General features: G+C 42.3%; 2 protein-coding genes across 2 annotated transcripts in view; one reads left to right on the top strand and one right to left on the bottom strand.

Moving 5' to 3' along the window:
- LOC103361092 (elongator complex protein 4-like) overlaps positions 1-7,233 on the top strand; it is a 36,675-nt gene extending 29,442 nt beyond the window's left edge. The window contains exon 5 of the mRNA XM_008287094.1: positions 6,461-7,233. Within this exon, the coding sequence (XP_008285316.1) occupies positions 6,461-6,589 (129 nt within the window). The 3' untranslated portion in view covers positions 6,590-7,233. The remainder of the gene's footprint in view (positions 1-6,460) is intronic.
- Positions 7,234-11,743: 4,510 nt separating this feature from the next.
- Positions 11,744-21,959, bottom strand: LOC103361091 (paired box protein Pax-6-like). The gene is made up of 12 exons (XM_008287093.1): positions 21,887-21,959; positions 21,578-21,601; positions 18,900-19,030; positions 18,532-18,567; positions 18,232-18,447; positions 17,646-17,811; positions 14,340-14,498; positions 14,037-14,119; positions 13,780-13,930; positions 13,062-13,174; positions 12,622-12,763; positions 11,744-11,870 (listed from the first exon to the last, which is right to left on the bottom strand). The coding sequence occupies exons 1-12, from the start codon at positions 21,957-21,959 to the stop codon at positions 11,785-11,787; spliced, it is 1,380 nt and encodes a 459-aa protein (XP_008285315.1). The 3' UTR covers positions 11,744-11,784.
- Between the last annotated feature and the right edge of the window lie 980 nt (positions 21,960-22,939).

Genomic DNA, 22,939 nt, shown 5'->3' with positions numbered 1-22,939 from the left:
CAGACGACCTTTTGCGTTGCCAAATGTTATGCCTGTAAACTGCGTGAACTCTATCACGGCACAAATGATGGGAGAAAAATAGGACTTTCTGTCGGAGCCAAGGCTGGGGTTTAGGAAACCCTAGATGTACAAGCCTACTTTGTGCACTCATGTTGTAAATACCCCTGTGTGACACATGCAAAGGCAAGTGGCAGTGTGTGTGTGTGTCTGTCTGTTTTTTTGTACATGAGTGTGCGCACTTGTAGACTGAGTGCAACACAGAAAACCGCATGAATAATACATGACAAAATATCCTTGGTAATGCTCCGGCTTTTGTGACAGAACCAGTTAGCACAGGGAGCTTAAAGGAATAGTTCAACTTGTTTTTGGGAACACTGCTCAAGAAACTTTATGTACAGATTAAATAACAACATGTCAGTCAGTGAGCTTTAGCAGTATTAGCAGAATTATTTTCTTTATTTCCTTCCTGTTCCCACTGTTTCCAATCTTTATGCTAAGCTAAGCAGGCTAGTTCTTGTTCCTGATTCATATCAAGAGAACAGATATAGTCGTAGTGTTAATGTTCTTAATCCAGCTGTCAAATTGTTCTTTTAAAGTGTGACTTTGTTGGTTAAAAACAACATTTTTACACCTGAAAGACAATGGAGAAATCGTCTAGTTTAAGCTGTAACTTTAACCTCATGTTTTAGTTTAGCCGTGTGTAGTTGTTTTTTAAGATTTAAAAAAGAAAAAATGGATTTGTAGAAAATTTCTGGTGTGAATATTATAGCCAGGCGTCCATACAGCACTGGAAAACCTGCTTATACCAAAAGTGTCAGTGGTGTTTTAACCTGAGGACGTCTATATCAGAGTCATGGTTGGAGGGGCAAAATGTGTGTTTGAGGGGTGGAGGGCACAAGAGGTCCCCCAGATATGCTGTCATAACCCATGCAGCCGCGCTCTTTGCTATGGGCCTATCGGTAGTGAAGGCAGCACTTAGATATGTTTGTACTCTACGCCCTCTATCCCTCACCCTTTGTCCCCAGGCGCCATGTCACTCCAGGGGCAAACCAGCACTCCCTGGCTGTGCCCAAGTCCATAACACCAACTAACCCCCCCTCCTCCTCTTACTATCCACCAGCACAAGGGTCAATGTGCCCTCACCCCACAGTGCCCACGGTCCACACCAACACTGCCCTCCAAAGAGAAACAAAACTGAACTGAAAAGAGACAAAATGGCCCCACACTGCTTCCCCTGTCAAAGCTCTTGACAGGCCCAAGCAGAGGACCCCAGAGGAGGGTTTTAGTTGAAGATGATGATGACAGAGATAACAAGTCAAGTTGTTGTGTTACAGCACAGTTACACTTTGGCCCTTGTTTGTCCATTTGGTTATTCAGAAGCTCCACGGAGCTAACTGATTCCCATGCATGTCATGTTTAGTAACATGACAGATACTATCAAATGCAGCTTTTTTTTTTTTTTATCATTCTGTGGAGCGTGAAGGGTAAGTGAGGAGCTCGCTATTCAAGAGAACAGGAATAAACATTCCATTAGATATTAAAAAAAAAAAAAAAAAACTTGAAATATTGTCAGCTAATCAATTTCCTGTGTGGACATGCTCACTTTTAATGAAATTCAGTTATTAGTCCCTTCCCATTCTTTCAGTGTTTGGGAATATAATTACGCTCAAAATGCTTACTCATCCTTCTGCCTGCCTGCTGCCTACTCTGTCAGATGCATTAGGCCATGAAGCGGAAGAGATGAGGAGCCTGTGTCTGTATCTGTCTGTCAGTCCGCCTGACTGTCTGTATGCCTGCCTCTCAGATTATCCTGGATCAGGCAGCAGGTGACATGGTGAGCAGGTGACCATCACCCAATTACCAAAAAAAAGGAAACTTGAGAAGAGCTCCAGTTTAGTTTACATTTGTTGCTTTTGTCTCGTGTCTCTCTTGTACTTATTTTCTGCTACTTTTTCAAATCATTTTTACACTGTTTTCAAGCAGCATGCGCGTCAATAGCATTGCGTATATTTGGATAGTGCGCTCGTCCTTACGTGTCATTTCCAATTTTACACTTGATGAATTCAGCTGATTCTAATTGGTTAAACTAGTTGAAATTCTTTAATCACCAACTTCAGGAAGAAGGTCCACAATGTCCTGAAAATATCACACATACTGGCAGTTTTAGTGAGAAACAATGAGGGGAAATGATTGAATTTTTTTTCTCTTTTAACTCTAAAAATTACAAATCCAGAGGAAGAAAGACTCCTCTAGTCCACAGGTTATTCTTAGGGCAAGGGCAGGTCTCATCTTACACTCTTTGTTGCCACAAAAGAAGAGGAAGGTAGAGCTTCTTCTCCGCTTTTGTTAGGTGCAGGTGGGCTAGAATTACCAAAGTGATGGGATTTATGCTGCGTTGTTTCTGCATTTTTTTCTCCTGGCACGGCAGCGGAAGTATTGTCTGAAATTGCCAACGTAAATGTGATGATAGTTTGCTTCTCGAATAGAAAAGCACATCACCTCATTATGTGGGTTTTTGGTGTGCTGAAGTTAACACCAGATCCTATAGGTTCAGCAAATGATTTCCCACACAATGCGGTGTAACTTTAGAGGTGTGAGGGATTACAGCACTGGGAGGTGATTTAGCTCGGTTTAGTGACTGAACAAACCAGCAAGTCTGGGAAATATCTACCAGTTTGAGCCGTGAAACATTCTCCTGCCATTTTGACCCTTGGCTGGTTGTAGAAATAGGGCTGGAAATGGAGGACATTGACCTGGTGTCATGGACAGATGTACACATTAGTTTACAGTGGCTGCACTGCAGCTGTGCCGCTCAGGGAAATGGAATTGGCAAAAGGTATCACCTCTAATGTGACCGCTGTCCATGAACACTGGACTTAATACTGTATTTTAAAAAACCTTTTGTTGACTTGCTCTGCATCGATACAATAACTGGAATTTCTTCATCCATGACAGCATACATACAGATTGCTTAGTCGTCATGTCTGTGTTTTTGTAATTACTTCAGCCCAGTAATGCAATGTTCAGTTTCTCTCATTTCACCGACTGAGGAGAGCTTCTAAAATGCTGACCAAAATGACGACAGCGATTGCGTTAAGTAGCTGTTTATGGTAAATATCGTGTCACTTCCATGAGCATGTTCCATCATCGGCTAATCTGATTGGAACAGCCAGACCGCTCGTCATGTGTTCCAACAAGGTGTTGGGTTTCCCATAGTTCTAAGCTGTACAGTGACACGGGCCATTTGAAAGTGTGGCTAAAACTCTATGGAAGAAATGACTCGTTAAATTAGCACCTAATACTCCAGTCATTAGCAAGCCGTTACCACCAGTGGAATGCCTTTGAAGGCGCTGCTTTGTGTGAGCGGGTCCCTCGTAAGCTCCACTTGGAAAAAAAAAAATTTCTCCATTTGGACCTCTGAATATTACACAATCACCTTACATTGTAATACGCATAACTGAAACACTCCAAACGCGGATTTGGTGCCTTTTCTGACCCATAAACCGCTGATGTCATATCCACAAACAAAGCTGTATGTGGCGATTGTAAACGACGGAGCAGCATGAAACGCCGTAGTCCTTAAGAATCGGGTCTTTGGGGTGTTTAGTAAGCTGAAGGGAATTGTCCATTGTGGGGTGATATTAGTAACCCTCTTAGGCAAAGCTAGTCTGTGGGCCGGCCCTCAGGGCTCATTTCAAGTGCTTAGCGCTCGTTTGGAGCTTTGTCACCCCTCACCCTGTTGCCAGCATGGCCCCAGCCCCTCTGGCTGTGGAGCGGAGCTGAACCACAGACCTTTACCCCTGCCCGCCACCAGGGAGGGAACACTGACATCACAGCCCCAACACACACACACACACACACACACACACACACACACACTCGCGCACACATAATCGCACTTACATTGTGGCACACATCCATTTTCACATTCCCCCCCTCTTGCACCAGTGCACTACAGCCAATGGTCTATTTTCCCGCCGTCCACTCCCATCCAACACCCACCCCCCTCACCCCCTTCTTCTTATTTTTTTTTTTTTTTTCCTCTTTCTCCACCCTCGTGAAGGTTGCCAGGCAGCAGAGAAAGACTTCACACACACATACACCCCACTATGCCTCTGAGGGTTTTCCGGATGTCCTTGTTTACATCATGGAGTGTGCAGGTCGTAGGGAAGCAGACTCAGAGCCTCCCTGACTATGTCTGTCTAAGTCCTGCGCTGACCTCCATTCATTTGGTGTCAATGCAAATGTTCATGGCAGCGCCGCGGTTGGCGTATCGTTGGTAAAATAATTGCACTGCATAGTGTGTGAGCGTACATTTCATAAAAATTACTTTAAATGTTTTTCTTTGATCGTCATCATCCGTTTAACAGTGAAATGAAACAAGTTTATTCGGAGTGGAACTGCATGTAAAGTACGTTTTTATGTCCCTGATAACCAGTAACAGTTATCAGCTGGAATATTGGCTGTCAGTGATGTGTGCGATGGTTGCCGACTGTTACCAGGCTGTCTTTTCCCTCTGTGTGTCAAACCGATCGATCGGTTTTGTCTGCTCCTCCCTCCAACTTTGATGTTCCCATTGATTGTTCTCATCTGCCCCTGAACTCAAAGGTTAGAGGAGCTGAGCTGCACTTCTGGATTGCTTTGACCTTCGCTCTGCACATGCTCAGTGGGTTCACAGAGCCCAGAGCCAAACATACACGGTGTAGCCAGGCCCGTGGGTGCGTGACAGCCAGACAACGGTGTGATGTCTCTCTTTTTTTTTTTAAAACTCACCCACTGAGGTTGATGTATATGTGATTGATTTTTCTCCTACCCCTCTCACTACTGTGTTTCCGCTGCAGTGCACTAAGCAGGACTGAGTCCAGGCTTGATCAATGCATTGTTTTTCTTTTTCAATCACACTCGAGTGAGCTGAAGACACGAAAGGTTACACAGGTGAGGTTTGGCAGGGGTGGAAGCGGAGCAGAGCTTTTGGAGGCCCCCTCAAGGCCAATGTATGAGTTTGCATTGATGTTAGAGTGCGAGTTAGAGAAAGATTTGAATTCAGAGAGAAGTTGGGCCAGATTTTTGATGTGTTTCTTCTTGTTGGGGTGCGATAATTCATTTGTTCTACTGGGAATCATCATCCTTTTCTCCGTGTAACAATCAACAATTACAGATGTCAGATAATTTGCAGGGCAGCATGAAGACTGCTTTTCCTCTACTAAGTAGTGTGTATAGCAGAAAAGAGAGCACTTAAGCATGATCCACCTCACAGCAGCAGGCACACGAGGCTTCGTATCAGCATGAATCTCAGTGATGTGAAAACAGACTAAGGTGTGGAAACAGTGTTAAATAAAGGGTGGAAGTAGCCTACCCTATAGGGGTAAAGAGCGATGCGTAGTTGTGAATTATCTCTTAATAATGACGCAGCTAAATCCTGTAGCCAAACACCTAGTCGTTAGGAAAAAGATAAGTATCTGTGGGAGTGGAAGGGCTCTACTAAAGCTGGATGTCTGGAGGGGATAAGGATGTGGCGGGCAGGGAAGGTTTAGAGGGCCGGGGTGGGGTGGGAGCGCACTCTTTGACCAGCGGGTTTCAGATGTCATGGCAGATTCTTTCAGGGGCAAATTACAGGGTTTAGCTTCTCTTGTACCCAGAATGGCAGTATTCTGATTTAACTTCCTCGATAGACACTTGAGCAACCTGCTACTCAACACCATTGTCGGGGGACACACTTGACTCCGGAGATACTTCACCTCCTCTCACGCTCTCAGCGGCTCTTCAAGACTTTGTTTGGTTGGAGGGCCTTTGGCGGCCTTTCATGCCGGTTCTGGAGAGGGCACGAGCACTGTAGCCCCTCTTAAGCTTTATAGTGGTTAGCATGTTGGTGTTAGGGGGGTTTACATGAGTGGCCCTCATTAACCTCTTAGCGTCTTTGTGCTTTGAGTTTGGCACAGGGCTGCTCCACAGATAAGCTTTTTTCTGTGAAACAGCTAAAAAAGACTGGATTGTAATGACTCTGGTGTTGGCTGAGCATAATCATTTGTGTTACAGTAAAGCAATCGACACGAGCGCAAACACCTCCGTCCAGATTCTCAACGCGCATTTGTGTCTGAACACACGTTTCCCTCATAAATGCGTGATTTTTGTGCCCCAGACACTCCTACCTCACACACACTCAGACACACACACACACATACATATATTCCCTGTGAGGTGTAACAGACCTAAAGCTCTCTGAAGCATTTAGCAGCACGCTAGCAGGTTTACTCCATGCTGCCAGTGCTGAGCGGAGTGCTGAAGCATCTAATGCAATTTCAACCCAACATGGCACTCTGTGAATAAGCATCACTGAAGTGTACCATCTACTGTATGTTGATCCACTGTGCTGCTTGCTTTTTGCACCATACAAGTGATCCTACACTCTGACCCTCTCCCTCCCTCTCTCCCTCCCTCTCTCTCTCTCTGATTTCTGTAGAGACTGCATTTGCCTCCAGACTTGTCTGAGACGGTGAGTCGTGTGAGCAGGGGGGAGCTGGCAGGAGCGGCCATGGTGGCTTCAGCCTGTGGCTCCGGCACTTCCGGCACCAAACACCTGGACTTCTAGAGCTCCCACACAGTCGCCATGGGCAACCAACACCTGGAACGCCGCGGCGTTGTCCTCTTTACCGCGGTGACCAGGTTGCTCCCTCGCCCACGGAATGTCAACCGCGATAACCCTGCCAGCCATTACCACCTGCCAAATGACCCAGCCAGCGGTGAAGATCTAAACATCCGCAGTACCTCTTCTCATAACGGACACATTTCATCCTATATTTCAGGCCCTTCCCCCCTTTTCTTAAGCATGCTGCACACTCTCTATGTGTTTTCTGACAGCCGATATTGGCACATTCCAAGCTGTCATGAGAAGCTCATTTAACTTAGGTCACTAGCCGAGCTTTTATCCCCACGGTTTGCTTTATTCCCTGTAAGATGCAAGAAAGTGTGAACCCTATGGTGTTTTGAAATGCTACATGAAGGTATATGACTGGCAGGGAGACTTATCCAAGTCAAATCCAAGGTGGGGAATGAGCTTTAGGGATTTTGTTTACAAGTTCTGTGTAATCATGAAATATTTTTTAGTCTTTTTTTGGCAAACATTAAATAACTAAGTTCCTGCTTAAGTCCACCATTCACAGCAAATACTGTTTATTTTCAGGGTAATGAAATGTGCTTTTACGAACTTAAATAAACGAGAACAATTACACAGAAGCGCGCTCTTTATTCGGTTTTAACTCAGCCGCACCGCAACACCAACTCTGTGAGTGTTGTTATGAATGACTGATCTCTGGTCTGCCTGACTGGTTTCAGGTTCGAACAGGGATGCCTCCATCTGACCCTGAGACCGTTCCCGGTGAGCGACGTCCACCTCCAGTAAGCAAAAAAAAAAAAAAAGCCGAGCAGGAATATGGGCAGAGGGTAGGAGAGCTGGATTTGGGTGCAGGCTTCACACCTCATCAGGCATGTTTGCTGGATGAGCTGCTTTGCCATGACAAGCCCAAAAGAACAAATTAGGTCAAACGGTGACATGGAGAAACAGAGGCAAAAAAAAACAAAACACACACAAAACATGAAAAATTAAATGTTTCATTTTTGTTTTCCTCAGTCTGCTGCTGATGCCAGTTTGAATATTTTTGCCCGCAAAAACTGGCAGTATTGGTAACCATCTGCAACACGTGTTGGGAGAGGGTAGTGTTACCTGACAGTTTCATACATGAGTGGAGCGCTTCTATATCGGCTTTAGGAGAGAGAGAGAGAGGGATGACATCCACAGGTCACTTATACAGGTGAACGAAAGCCTGCGTTAAGATACAAATAGTTTTCCAAGTTGCTGTTTGAGGAGCTGACATATTCAGGGTACGCTTTTAAGGTAGATTAAAATAGAATACATTCATGTTGGCATGTGTTTATGTTGCTATACTGCTGGCGTGTCTGTTTGGGTTTTTTTATTTTTTTTTTACAACTTTTAACCCTGTCAAGTTTCTATGTCACCGTGCTGATTCACTTTTTGTCCGGTCAGTTCACAATCAGTTCATTTTGTAAAAGTTCTAAAACCATCACAAAGTTTTATAGTTTCTTCTTCACACATAAAGAATTGTTGAGAATTTACAGAAAGTTCATTTAGAGATTTGTAAATTGAGGCCAGTTTCAAGATTCACATTAAAAAAAAATTATTATTATTTCTGCTATTGCTCCCTTCAAACAAAATTAGTCAGACGGTGCCTGTGGGTGATGATTAGAAACGCATACTTCTGTATGCAGTAGATATTAGTAATGCAAGGTATTGGGAAATTTCAATTGACTCATTTTGGATGCTTTTTTTTAAGCTTTCTTTTTAATCTCTCCTTCCTCAAAACCCATTACACATCCTTATAATAGTAAAAAGATATATATTTATCTGAATAAGATCTGCAACGCCTAAGTTGAACATCGTGCACCGTTTTACAGGCCCGACTTCTTGAGGCCATCACATGGCCTGTAGCAACAGAGAAAACACGGGACTCTGAGTGCGGAGAATACATTTGTATAATTTTGTTTTTGGCAGCTGTCGTTCATATTGATTGTTACCCAAAAGCCAAAGCTGTTGTCCTGCAGTCGCTTCAACTGAAGTCTCACACGTCACCTCGCAGCACAATTCAAGTCACACAAAGTAGGACAGCCGTGTTTTTTTAACCACCTCATAAATATCTGCCCGCCAATTTTGGATCAATAAATAATTAATAGAGATTAACAGCGTGTTTTGCTATAGATTAGATAATGAAGGTCCTCATACTTGTCAAATACAGTTTAGAAAACACGCCAAGCTAGTCTGGCATTAGTTTTTTTTTTACAGTGGTGAGGGAAATGTTCCTTTGCTCGAAGCACACACTCATACAGAGAGAATTTAGCTGCTGACACTAAGTAGGAGGGTGTCAGCTTCTGTTTTCGCTGCTGCGGGAATTCAGATGAAGATTTCTCCAGGTCAGAACTATTGTCTCGTTTTAAAAAAAACACACGGAAAAAGTAGAAAGTTCTCCGGAACTTTTACAAGAAACTCACGTTGCCTCGACTCTGTGTTCCGAGCGAGAATCACATTTAAACCATTTCATCCCAAAGCTGTGTATTATTTAGGCTTCCACTAATTGCAGTCTTTCTTGCATTTTGAATCTCTCTTTCATTCTCTCTCTGTAATTATTAATGTTCCTCCTCTTGTGTCGGAGCAGTCGTCTAGTCGGTTCTGTCTCTCCAACCTCCTCCCCCTCAGAACAGTATTCCTCCATTTGTGTGATAAACTGGATTAAATGAATAGAGAAATTGCATTAGCCTCAGAAAATTACAAAAAAAAAAAAAATCCGATTAACCTCCAATCTTCAAACTCTTCTGATTGAACTGTTAAATATTGAGCGAATTGTGTGAATTCAGTTAATGAATTTAGTGAGATGTTTGGTGCCGTTACATCCCGTGTGAATGTTACCTGACCCTTACTTTCTCCTGGATATCTTTCTTTTTAGATGCTCTCTCTCTCTCTCTCTCCCTCTACACACACACCCCTTTAAATCCACACACACACACACACACACACACAACCCCCCTGCTGAGGCAGCAAGTGAAGCAAAATAACTCACTCTGCCACACAATCGCTCCTCTGCCTCGCTCTAGGCACTGACTGCTTTATTCCATGACTTTTTTTTTCTCTCTTCTCTGCTCCCTCCTCCTCCTCCTCCTCCTCGTCAGTGGTTCTGTATTTTTTTTTCTTTTTTCATACCATCGTAACTCTACTAAAACAAGAGCTAGTGATGGTGAATTGCTTGACCTTTCTCGTTGTGCGGCGGCGGCGGCGGCGGTGTGGTGCTGTGTGGTCTGTGTCCACTTTGGTTCAGGCCCATACATCAAGAGAGGTTTGTTATTTTGGACACCTTTGTTTGGTGGGAACTGGACGTGTTGCTATGTGTATTACATGGCTGTTTTACCGGCATCAGAGTTTGAAGGCAAAAAAAAATTCTGTCAATTTTTAGTCTCTTAAACTTGCTTCAGCACAAACTGACACAGCATTGACCAGGCAAAAAGGCTTTCTTTAAGACACAATTTTACTGTACAAAATGTTTTTATAGTTTTCACAAAATACATTTAGAAAGCTCCATTTTAAATAAAATTAAATTGAAATATTTAAGAGACAGCGTGTAGACGTTTTTATCTCAGAAGCAATGCTCAGACGTAAACCCAGTATGTGTCCATGTTCTACGTACACACTGAAATAAAAATGCAAAACTCAAAAGAGCATGACAGATGATGCTAGAAAAACCCTCCCATGGTCTTCAATTATAAATAAGGACTGCGGGGTTCGACTGCAGTCTCACGAACTCGAAGCCAATGTAATTGAAACAGAACGTGTTTACAAAAATTTTGCAACACAAGACTAATATCTTTAAAAAAAACATTGTGTACTAGATGAAATACAAAGGCTTTGGTCTGTTTTACAATCAACAATGATTAAATCTGATATGTACTTGTAAACAACTGCCAAACACTTAAGTTTAAAACTCTGTCAAGCAATGTTTAATCATAATTATAGGAATTAAATATTTCTAGTTGCACATTTTTTTTTTTTTTTGACCATAGGACACTATAATACAACTATACCTAAGAGACAAATTGTACCTGACCCTAAAGAAATGTATTTTATGATGCATGGAACATTTATAGAATATTCTCGGGGATATAAATGAAATCAACTTTTATTGGAGAAATCTTTCTGGAAGATTTCTAGGGAAGACAAGTACTTTACATTTTGACATAAACAAACTGGATTATATCGAAGACGCAGTCTACCATTTACAGACTACAGGTTTTCTTTTACACCTGTTTTCCACATTTAATGTTCTCCGTTGTAAATCTAGAGTCAATCCAACCACCGAAGCAAGAGGTCCAAGTTCCCGTTGCGTGTCGCACCGTCTTTTTGCACGCTTGGAGCTGTTGATAGTGATCCGTGTCTAATAAGCCGGCAAAGGCAGGCCCACGACAGAGGAGCCAAGACCACAGCCTCAGTGGGTGGATCGAGTTTGAGTTTCCTCTGCTAAATATCCATTCGTAAGAAATAAGACCAATAAATAGTTGCTTTTTTTTTTTTTTCTGACACAGTAAGAGTCTTCCCTCCAGCTTTTCGTCTTTAATGATATGCAACAGCGTCCAGAGACCATGCAAAGCCTGGTAGAAAGTCTCGATATAAGCAGATTAAAAGATAGTCATGGCAGAATCTCTCAGGTTCTCCTCTCTCAAACAAACGCAAGACCAACATGGTTTTCTAGCAGTCCATCTATCAGTACTTGATCTTGGTTTTTCATATTAACATACAAATGGCCATTTACAAACACACCAGAGAAAAAAAGGAAACAATGACTGAAGTTGGAAATAGAAAAAAAAAAAAAAACAGATAAGTTTTTTGTTCCATAAAAATTTAACACCGGGCACTTTACAGAGGTCCATTTTTTTTTCTGTCCTTTCCATCGTTGTTCTCTCTCTTCCAAGTCCTCGTTTGAATGTGCCTAGAGCTACATAACAGCACACTGTCCCACTGGAAAAACAAAGCCCAGACGTCCCAAGGCTCTCCCAGAGTCTCTCTCTTTCGTTCCTTCCTTCCTTCCTTCCTTTCCTCTCCTCTCCTGTCTGTTGCCTCTTCTCAACCCTCTCTCGCCGTCTCTACTCTCCTGTGCCGTGTATGTGTGAGGAGCACTGCCGGAGGGCGATGGTGGAGTGGGTGGTTACAAGGTGAAGTAGCTCTTCTCTCTACTGTAGTCTTGACCAGTACTGAGACATGTCAGGCTCGCTCCCTGGGACTTGGACAGGGACAGACACTCCAGGAGAGATGAGTCCTGCAGAGACAAAAAGAGAAAGACATGAGCGCACAAACAAAACAGAAACAACCAAAAGAAAAGACAAGAAAGAAAGAAAAAAAGAAAAGCCCCAGAAGTCTACATGCCAAATTAGATGCACCATGCACAGTCAGTGTGACAGCTAACACGGGTTAGCCTTATAGCACAGAGCATTGTGCTTTAAATGCTTGCAAATAGGTGGACGAGCACGAGGCCGCAATGAGTCACAATGCTCTGCACACGGTTGCTCAGTAAAATGCTTGCAAGCTCGATAAATTGAGGCTTTGGCAATGGCATTTAAACAGAGAGAGTACAACAGCAAATGAATCAAATTAATTAGCAATTTAGCACAGAGGAAATGTGGTTATGCATGATTAACTCTTCATGACTATAACCGGTATATATGGCTCTCAGTAACAGCATCCTAATGGGGTGGAACTAAACTATGGGCTGGAGTCGTGGGATTGACATGATGGCCTAGAGTGGCGATGAAATGAGCTTTTTTTTTTTTTTTTCCATGCAACTGCAGAGAGAAAATGATATGGGATGTAGAGATATTGATTCTCAAGACACTGAAGCCATGAAGTTTCTCAAGTAGACGGAAAGGAAAGGGAGAGTTGCCGTGAAAGATCATGAATCAGAGATGGCTATGTAGTACCCCCTGATTAAAGGAAAGGTGGCAGATATCTCAAAGACTGTTTGCTCCTATTAATTCCCAAGCATGTTGGTAAACAATGAACTTTCTGCCTACCTGTTGAGGTGGTACCAGAAGTGGTCATTGATTGGCTGTTCATATGTGCCTGCATATGAGGGGGCGTGTATGTTTCGTAGCTCCGCCCGTTCACAGGCGGACTGGTAGGCAGCATGCAGGAATAAGAGGAGGTCTGGCTGGGCTATAGATGAGGAGAGAATGTTACATTAGCTTAGCCAACCATAGTTTTCAGCTCAGTAGTCTGTAAAGCTGCAGTTTAGTATGATTTTATTTTTGGAAATAATTCTTTTTAATATCAGGAAGCCATTATTCAGATTAAAAATATATGTAATTTAAAGGATTTTTTAAAAATTTAAAACATTTAAATTCATCATGGTATGTTTGATACCACTCTTATAATCACATCAATTATCAGAACATTCACATATTTTAAAAAAAAACATGGCTGTCTCACTGAATGGGAATTATCTTTTACTTACTTGCATAGGTAGATTATTTGCCATGGTGAAGCTGGGCATGGGGGGCAGCGCACTGTAGGTGTTTGTGAGTGCAGAGTCAGGTCTACCCAGCATTGACCCCGAGGTGAAAGACACTGAGAATGAAGAATGAAAATATGGTTTAAAAGAAAATAATAAAAAAAAAAATAAAAATCACACAAAAGTCCTCCCAAGTGTGAGAGATCATCTCATTAGTAGTGCGTGCGTGAGGCGACGTCTTTCTTTGACAGACTCATGGATAGGCCCGGACAGACTCTGTGTCTCAGGTGATTGACTTGTGAGCATGAGCCTTCAGCTCTCCCGGTGTGCCCTCGTGCCTGATTCGGTAATTACGCAGATAGTCAGCTGAGAAGTTTTGCTCAATCATCCATCAAAAGGAAAGCACCGGCGCTTCTCCGTGTGAACTAGAGCGCACAGCCACCGAGGCCTCTTTCCCCCGTTTTTATATGAATCCGCATGCTGTGATATAATAACGTTTAGTGATATTTCACATGGATCCTGTCTGACTTGAACCCATGGACAGCTATGTGTCGTTTTAGACATTATTTCAGCAGTGAAACTATGTGTTAGGCTAGTGTCACTAACTACTCCATGCCTGTGCGTAATTTTACGCAGCGTAAAATTTGACAAATTCTTTTTTTTAACATCAAGTTGTAATATTATTTGGAGGGATGGGTATGTGTGTGTGTGGTGGACCTACCCGGTGTGGTGGGCTGTGGGATGGCCTGGTAGACGCTGGTGCTGAAGCTGCTGCTGATGGGAATGTGACTGGAGGAGTTGTTGGCCTGCCGGCGCTGGTTCCGCAGCTTCTCCTCTCGCCTCCACTTTGCTCTTCTATTTGAGAACCATACCTGCGATGAAAATGACCTCGTTTTAGTTTTTTTTTCCGCGCAGACATTAAATTCGAGACAGCTTTTAAATACTTTTACACACAAAAAAAAAGTTGTGATCACTCACTTGTATTCTTGCTTCGGGCAGGTCGATTTTCGCTGCTAGTCTTTCTCGCGCGAAAACATCTGGATAGTGAGTTCTTTCAAATTCTGCAGTGCAAGAAATCAAAGTGTTAGGAAATAAGTGATAGATGAGGTGGACAGTGATAAATGTTTTGCAGGGCTTCAAGTGTAATAAATGTCTAAAACATTCAACTAGTGACGGTGAGAAACCGAGCAGCCTAACTGGTTTTCTTTAGTTTAATTACCAGACATTTGTTTAAACAGACAATTAATTATTAAATGTGTAAATTATTCTCAATTATCCGACCTTTTTCCAGTGCCTCGATTTGCTCCTGTGTGAAGGACGTGCGGTTTCTCTGTAGTTTCCTCTTGAGCTGCAGTCGCATCTGCGTCTCCTCTGAATCTTCTCCGTTCGAGCTGATGGAGTTTGTGTTTTCTCCTGCACCGTCTTGTTGTTGGCAGCCATCTGAGAGGGAAGAGGGGGAAAAAAAGAAAAGGAAAAAAAAAACACTTAATGGAAATATACATTCACTTAAGCTAATTGAATAATTAATTATCGGGCCTCATGTTGTATCAGCTTACAGCTAATTGTACAGACTGCGGTGCTACATCATTAATTAAAGCACCCATCATGCTTAATTTAATTCAAAATCGGAGGAATTATTGCAATTTCTTCTTAATGTTGCCAGATTACACACGACTGCCTGCGTGAAAGGGAACAATGTCAAATAAAATAAATAAAAGGAGAAAGAAAGGCTGCGCGGTTAGAACTGTTTATAAAATATTGTGGGAAAAACAGGCCGGCGAGGTAAGGTCCTGCGTACTTATCGCGTCCCAACAATGGCGTGTGTTCTCAAAAGGTTAAGAGAAATGTGACAAGATGTGGCGAGCCTCTTTTCAGAGCCTATGAAATGTATTAAAACCCCAAACTCTGTGCGCAACCCCCCTACTTCTTCTTCTCTCTTTTTTTTTTTTTTTTTTTAGAGGACAGAGCAGTGCCTCAATGGTCGTTCCCATATGGGCGTTGGCATCGCCATTGAGGTGACCACCAACTTTTGAATAGGAGAAGACGCTTTTCAGAATGATACAATGCCTTCAGGAGTAAGGGAAACCATTAAACTATGGACACAGGCAGGGACGAGCAGTGAGCCCTCGGTGGGTGTAATATATGGGAGGGGGGCTTTTGGAGGAGATGACAAAAGGATCCTCTCTCTCTGGAGGCGCACAGGCTATAGTACTTTGGCATTGTGCGCACGAGGATCCCAGTCAACAGAGCTTTGAGTCCAGTGTGTTAACCCTTATCCACTACCATCATTAATCACGTCCCCCGGCCAGCTACACGCCAGTCAGGATTTCTGTCTTCAATTGGAAACAAATGAGTGAGGAGAGAGCATGCAACCCCCTGAACAACCAAAATAAGGCCAATCTATTCACTGCTCCTGCTTGTCCGCGGTGGGCCCAAAGGCCCCTTCAGTTGCAGGGCGAGGCTTATCGACTAATGTCTGTCTTGTTGTTGGACATCATTATCACACCGAGAAGTTAATGCGAAATTAAGCAGCGGGTGCGTTGATAGAGGGAGGTTTATGTAATATCTCACTGAAGTCTGTCTGTCTGTCATGGGTGGAAGATGCATTTCAGTTTTTTTGTGCGCACAGGTTTGGTTTATGTGTTTTAATTGGAGAAGTGGAGCTGGAACAGGTGGAACTGGTCCTGCAAAAAAAAAAGCAAATCCGTGGTCCAACAAACGAAATATGGCAGTTACATTTTTTTTCTCCCCTCCACATCATTTCCTCCTGCTTTATGTTAGGCCTGGAAACATATTTAGCGCGTCTGCATGTGAAGAAGTCTCGGTTCAGTGAAGGAAACCTGATGCGACACTTTTCTTGACAATTTCCCTTTGCTGCATAATAGACAAAGTATTCTTCTATAGGCCAATAGTTTGTATCCACGCTATTTGTTTCTTCACTCCGGATAATCCATAAAAAGGAGTGAATGTGCAGCTATTATCCGTCTGCCAGACCCACTGACGCTGGGATGGGATTTGTTTTCTTTATAAAAGCGCTGGGAAATAAACTCATTCTTTAGTATCACGATGTCTCAGCCAGTGAGGCGGAAAAGCAGCAAAAAAAAAAAAAAGAGAGAGAGAGAGAGATACCGAACCAATTGCGGCACCTTTCAGCTGCTGAGACTGGATCAAAACACTCTTGAGAAACCGCTTAAAACTGAAAGAGAAAGTGAGAGACTAAATCCTATAGACGGGATTTAGAGCCATATAGCCAGCGACTGAGAATGAGAAAGAGATGAAAGACGAAATCGGTGCGGAGTTTTATTCGTGGCCTCTTTTGGATAGAGTTGTCTTCTTTTGGGGGCCCTGTCACTCTCCATGTAGCCTTTATATCTGCTTACTCGGCTGTCTGATGGAAAACATATTTTCGTTCCCCTGAGACAACTGCTTTACGCAAATACTTAAAAACACAATAAGCACATTAACATCTCATTACTCTTTATTATTATGATGATTAGTATTATTTAGAAATTCTAAATATAAATTTTAAAATAAGTAACATTAATAAGACAACATTATCTGTATGAGAGACCATCATATTTTTTTTATTTTTAATTTCATATGATTGAATAATAACAATAATAATAATAATAATTAGAATGAATTAGCTATTATTGTGTCTAAATTAATTTAATTTAATATAATCCTTTCCACTTTACTGCTTGTTGCCCCACGTGTCCAAAACGCTCATCAAACAAATGCAAATTTTTTTATTTGCTCCGACTGAATTCCAACACTTGCGCGTTCTGGCGCGCATGAATCAGACACAATGCTTCATCGTAATACTTGTTTAATGAGTGAGTGTTTAAAGAAGCAAAGCAAACCTTTAAAAAAAAGAAAAGAAAAGAAAAGAAAACAGTGGTGATTCTTGTAAGAAAATGTGCTCAGTGCTTTGGCCTTGCAGTAGGCCGAGAGGAAAAAAAACCCTCTGAAGTGGAACATTTCCACAGCAGCCTTACCATCTCCACACTCCTGCATGTTGCCATAATGAGAGACAAAGCCCTCTCTAATGAGCAATTACACGTAGTGCGGACCGTTCCCATAACCAATCATTGCGTGTGAAGGAAAACATTCCTTTGTACTAATATCCCCGCACACAGCCTCCCCGGCTCTGCCTCCCCATCAGGAGGGGAGGAAAAATGCAGGCTGTTGGATGGACACCTCTGCTGAAAGGACAAGCCGCTGTCACGCACATCCATGTCTGGGACAGTGGAGGCATTCAGACTGCATGCACGGCCTATGGCTTTCCTCTAATCGACAAGTCTTAATTGGGGGTCTTGTTCAGGGCATGCCAATACAATACCTTCCTGCAGACAGAGCCGTGGAGCGTAACCACTGGAATAGTGAGCTGCAAAACTATTCATCAATTTATGGTGACCTCTGCGGAGTTCACTTTTTATCCTGATGCATCCAGCTTCACATACTTTTTATTTCTTTTTTGAGGACCTGAGAATCTAAAATCAAAGCCTCCACCGATCCTTTTCTTTTGATTACAACCGTGCATGCGTCAAGGTGTCTTTATTGCCACCGTGTGATAATGAGGCTCACCTTGGTTGGGCTGCCCTGGCACTGATGTTCCGGGGTACCAGCCGGGCCGGGTCCCCCAAGTTCCTGTCTGACCGTTGAGCATTCTCAGCTTGTCATACATGCCATCTGCGCCCATCTGTTGCTTTTCACTAGCCAGGTTGCGAAGGACTCTGTTTATTGATGACACCTGAATGACAAATTACATATGATAAAAGTGAGGATTAGGATTTTTAGACGGAGGGAGCGCCGGCATCGGTGCGCCTCTGCATGCGGGTGTGCGCAAAAAAAAAAAAAAAAAAAAAGATGGAGGTGCGCACCGAGTTCACGGCACCACACATCGTAATCATAATAATAAATACACGGGAAGATTCCTGCAAGGCGCACAAATGGACAGCGAGCTTCTTCTAATTGAGTGTATGTTTGGGTGATCACATATGCGATGCGTAATGCGCGACCCCCCCACATACACACACACACTTTGAAACGCAGTGTATTTAATAAGACTGAATGGTTGAATGCCCATCTCCTTTTCCTCCAGTGCATGAGAAAAAAGTCACTTCATGTGGCAAATTAAATCATGCACACAACTTACAGTCAATACACTTACGCTGGGTATATTGTCGTTGGTGCAGATCCCCTCCGACAGAAGTCTGTCCCGGATCTCCCACGCGAAGATAGACGGACACTCCCGCTTGTACTGCGCGATTTTCGCGACCACCTCTGGAGTGGCGACCCTGGGCTTGCTGCCGCCTATTGCTCTCGGTCTTATGGAGCCAGTTTCATAATATCTACCCAGGATCTTGCTCACGCAGCCGTTGGATACCTGGATGGAAAACAAAAGACACAATTCACATACATTATTTACGACTATTAACGGAATTTCTAAGATGGCTCAAATAATTATCACCTTTTCACTGTCCAGCACTTGGACTTCATCATGGGTCTACAAACACAAAAAATATGCCTTGAATGGTATATTAGGCATTTATGCTTTATAATAGCAGGCAGATTACTTTCTTTAAATTTTGTCAGCCTTTTTTTTAAATTAATTTATTTTAATGTTTTAATTTTATTTATTTTTTTACATTTCCAGTAAAGAAATGATATTTTTTTTTACTAATGCAAACAGGAACTGTAAAAGGAAAACAAACCGTTCCATCTTCTCTATTTTGGCTTCATGATTTAATTATGAAAAGGTCATTTTGCATCCACTGAAAACAAAGTCTGCATAAACCTGTTTTCCGTTCATTAAAAACAAAGGACTGTGATTGTCACCTGCAGTATCCTGGAGATGTCGCAGGGTCGAGCACCACTGTGAGCAAGTTCAACTATTTTCTGCCTGGTGGAATCCGGCAGCGGTCTACCATTAACAAACACACCACCAAGCTGGTTTACGCCACTGTGACCTACATGGAGACAAAAGCATCGGAGTCATCACATCGTGTCATAACTCCAGTTGGAAGAAAAAAAAAGAAAAGAAAATTAAAAATAAAAAAAAATAGGCCTATGATAAAGTCAATGATTTTCATGTAATGGTGAGCAGAATGGTTGCAGCGTTCAGGAAAACCGGGTTAAAGATGCAACATGGAGACAGCAGAGTTCAAAAAAATTAACTGCTTGTTCTTTGTCAAAAGCATCTTAAATTGCACTGATGAGAGAATAATCCTAAGAAGCTGTTCCAGAGCTCCGCTTCTCTGAACATTGCGCAGCTATCCAGTAACGCATGCAGCAGCACATGGATTCAACGACAGCATCACGACCCAAAACATCTCAATGTGTTGTTATTATTTTTTTCTAATAATAAATCAAAAGCTTAGTCGCTCTTCTGCCGGGAGAAAACTCAACCAACCTTTTATCAAACCGGCAAACTTGGATATTAAAGCACCGTTATCCATCCCATCAAAAAAAAAAGAAGCAGCAGCTCCTCACTCCTCAACTGTCTTCCAAAAATAAAATAAAATAAAACAGCAACAGCGACAATCTCATAAAACACCACCGTGAAATAATGCCTTAAATTCATTCATAAGCATCGCCTTTGCAGGAAAGTGGCATTAAATCGCCAAACGCTTCCTTCAAAACACACCATAATTACGCACGAGTCAGACAGAGGCTGCTAAGACACTAGCTCCGAAATAGCTTCTTTTTTTTTTTTTTATGATTGCTTATCCTTTTTTAAAATGATTGCTTTTTTTGGGGGAAATTATCTCTAAACTGTTCTATGGCATCTCTCTTAAAAGCACAGAATAAAGCTCGCAAACCTGAAGCCAAATGGGAGAGTTGACTCCCCGGAGTGCCTGAGCTGCTCTCTGCTCCTCCGCTGCCTTCCCCTGCGCTGCCGCCCGGTACATTGACTCCGGGAGCAGAGGCTCCTTAGCAATAAATAAGCTCCAAATATAGAAGAGGGGGAAAATATGATGAGCCTGGCTGACATTTGTCTTTAAAATAAAGCTAGCTGCACGTCAAGTTTGAGCTTAATTTCTGGAAATAGGCGGAAGTCGCCTCGGATCATGCATGGGAGGCTAATTGAAAAGATCAGTTGGAGCACTTGTGGCAGGCATGTCACTTTATGACACCGCTCTGCTTTTGAAAATCGCATCGTCACGACAAATAGTAGCATGATAAAACGACCCTTTCTGTCTGCATTTGGATATCACTCAGACAAAATTGGACGCTACTCGTTTACCCTCCGAGGGAGACTTAGTTTTAAGGTGGCCAGGGGCTACGCGCGGTCACACAAACGAGGGCGCGCCTGGATTCTTAACATATTAAAAGTGACATGCAGTGTTTTTTTTTTTTCTTTTCCTCCTTCTCTCCCCCCCTTGTTTGTATTTGACAACAAATGCTCACAGCCACTGCAGTCCTGTTGTGTGGAATCGGTGGGCGTCTTTACTCTGAAATGTGCCATATAGGACTGAGCTTTGAAAGCAGGTTTGATTTTATAGAAATGACCAACAACATAACAAGAAAGAAAGAAAGAAAGGAAGAAAGCAAAAGCAGGGAGGCTGTTTATACTCGAGTGAGAATCAACCTGTTTAACTGGGTGACAGATCCCCTTTTGGCCGCTATGTGTAATAATCTTCCAGCGTGGATCTGATTGATAGTAAATCCATTATCATCCCTCCTGCTCTTTGGTAATTCCAGGATTAAGTGGAATTAATAGACTTCTTACGCTGAAATTGGCCTCCCCACATTAAGCAGCGCTGCTCTGCGGGTTCTCCGGGGCTGCCCTCTGATTTACAACTGTCATATAAATCCTCCCTGATCGATAAAGCAGTCAGATAACGACATCACATTAAACAGAAAAAAAAAAAATCTAACTCTTCCTATAAGGTTAAGTCTTAATCATGGCACCAATTCCCTCAAGTGCCCAGAGTCGATCTCGCCCGCTGGCGCTGATTATGCGCCTTGTATTCTATTGCAAGTCGACTAATAGGAAAACATATGGTGTCAATTTGGACGCTCCCCACCATATACACCCAGGAGTTATTAGCACAAAAGCCAGCGAGGCCGTCGCGACCTTTAGACAACCCAAAGGGCCGGGCCCAATGATATCTCCTCGGCAATTCGCAGCAGACATCACACGCCAAAGCCAGGGGAGCATCCCATTAACATCAATCCGCAGCAAAAGCAGGAGCACCGGCTATTGTACACAGCTTTGATAAGGCTCTGTCAAGCTCTGGAATGGACAACTGGCAACAACCCTTCTCCAAAAAAAAGACAGAAAAAAAAAAACAGCCACCAGTTTGTTTTAAAAAATAAATACTTTTCCATCACTTTTTTTTTTTTTTACGCGCGTTTTTTTCTCACATCAAACAATCCAACCGTCACCTGAGAGTCCAACAGTGGATTCCAAACATGTTTAAAGGGACTAAAAAAAGAAATGCGCACAGATTACAGCACAGACACGTCATCAAGGTATATGGAGAATAATATAATAAAATTATTCCACACACCTTCATCACAGATGTCATACACCTCTTGTCCAGCAGCAAGAGAGAAAATGTTTCATGTTTATCCTTTTTGGTTTCAACACACACACACACACACNGCAGCAAGTGAAGCAAAATAACTCACTCTGCCACACAATCGCTCCTCTGCCTCGCTCTAGGCACTGACTGCTTTATTCCATGACTTTTTTTTTCTCTCTTCTCTGCTCCCTCCTCCTCCTCCTCCTCCTCGTCAGTGGTTCTGTATTTTTTTTTCTTTTTTCATACCATCGTAACTCTACTAAAACAAGAGCTAGTGATGGTGAATTGCTTGACCTTTCTCGTTGTGCGGCGGCGGCGGCGGCGGTGTGGTGCTGTGTGGTCTGTGTCCACTTTGGTTCAGGCCCATACATCAAGAGAGGTTTGTTATTTTGGACACCTTTGTTTGGTGGGAACTGGACGTGTTGCTATGTGTATTACATGGCTGTTTTACCGGCATCAGAGTTTGAAGGCAAAAAAAAATTCTGTCAATTTTTAGTCTCTTAAACTTGCTTCAGCACAAACTGACACAGCATTGACCAGGCAAAAAGGCTTTCTTTAAGACACAATTTTACTGTACAAAATGTTTTTATAGTTTTCACAAAATACATTTAGAAAGCTCCATTTTAAATAAAATTAAATTGAAATATTTAAGAGACAGCGTGTAGACGTTTTTATCTCAGAAGCAATGCTCAGACGTAAACCCAGTATGTGTCCATGTTCTACGTACACACTGAAATAAAAATGCAAAACTCAAAAGAGCATGACAGATGATGCTAGAAAAACCCTCCCATGGTCTTCAATTATAAATAAGGACTGCGGGGTTCGACTGCAGTCTCACGAACTCGAAGCCAATGTAATTGAAACAGAACGTGTTTACAAAAATTTTGCAACACAAGACTAATATCTTTAAAAAAAACATTGTGTACTAGATGAAATACAAAGGCTTTGGTCTGTTTTACAATCAACAATGATTAAATCTGATATGTACTTGTAAACAACTGCCAAACACTTAAGTTTAAAACTCTGTCAAGCAATGTTTAATCATAATTATAGGAATTAAATATTTCTAGTTGCACATTTTTTTTTTTTTTTGACCATAGGACACTATAATACAACTATACCTAAGAGACAAATTGTACCTGACCCTAAAGAAATGTATTTTATGATGCATGGAACATTTATAGAATATTCTCGGGGATATAAATGAAATCAACTTTTATTGGAGAAATCTTTCTGGAAGATTTCTAGGGAAGACAAGTACTTTACATTTTGACATAAACAAACTGGATTATATCGAAGACGCAGTCTACCATTTACAGACTACAGGTTTTCTTTTACACCTGTTTT

The sequence above is a fragment of the Stegastes partitus genome, unplaced genomic scaffold (assembly GCF_000690725.1).
Source record: "Stegastes partitus isolate 25-593 unplaced genomic scaffold, Stegastes_partitus-1.0.2 Scaffold486, whole genome shotgun sequence".
NCBI lineage: Eukaryota > Metazoa > Chordata > Actinopteri > Pomacentridae > Stegastes > Stegastes partitus.
Note: the sequence above shows the minus strand (reverse complement) of the source record. Positions and strands in the feature narration are given on the sequence as shown.

Coding starts and splice junctions, on each gene's coding strand:
- LOC103361091 (XM_008287093.1), bottom strand. CDS start 21,959: ATGGGCCTGAACCAAAGTGGACACAGACCACACAGCACCACACCGCCG. Junction 21,602..21,886: donor GCCGCCGCACAACGAGAAAG/GTCAAGCAATTC, acceptor CTGCTGGACAAG/AGGTGTATGACATCTGTGAT. Junction 11,871..12,621: donor TTCTGGTACCACCTCAACAG/GTAGGCAGAAAG, acceptor TTGTCTCTGCAG/GACTCATCTCTCCTGGAGTG.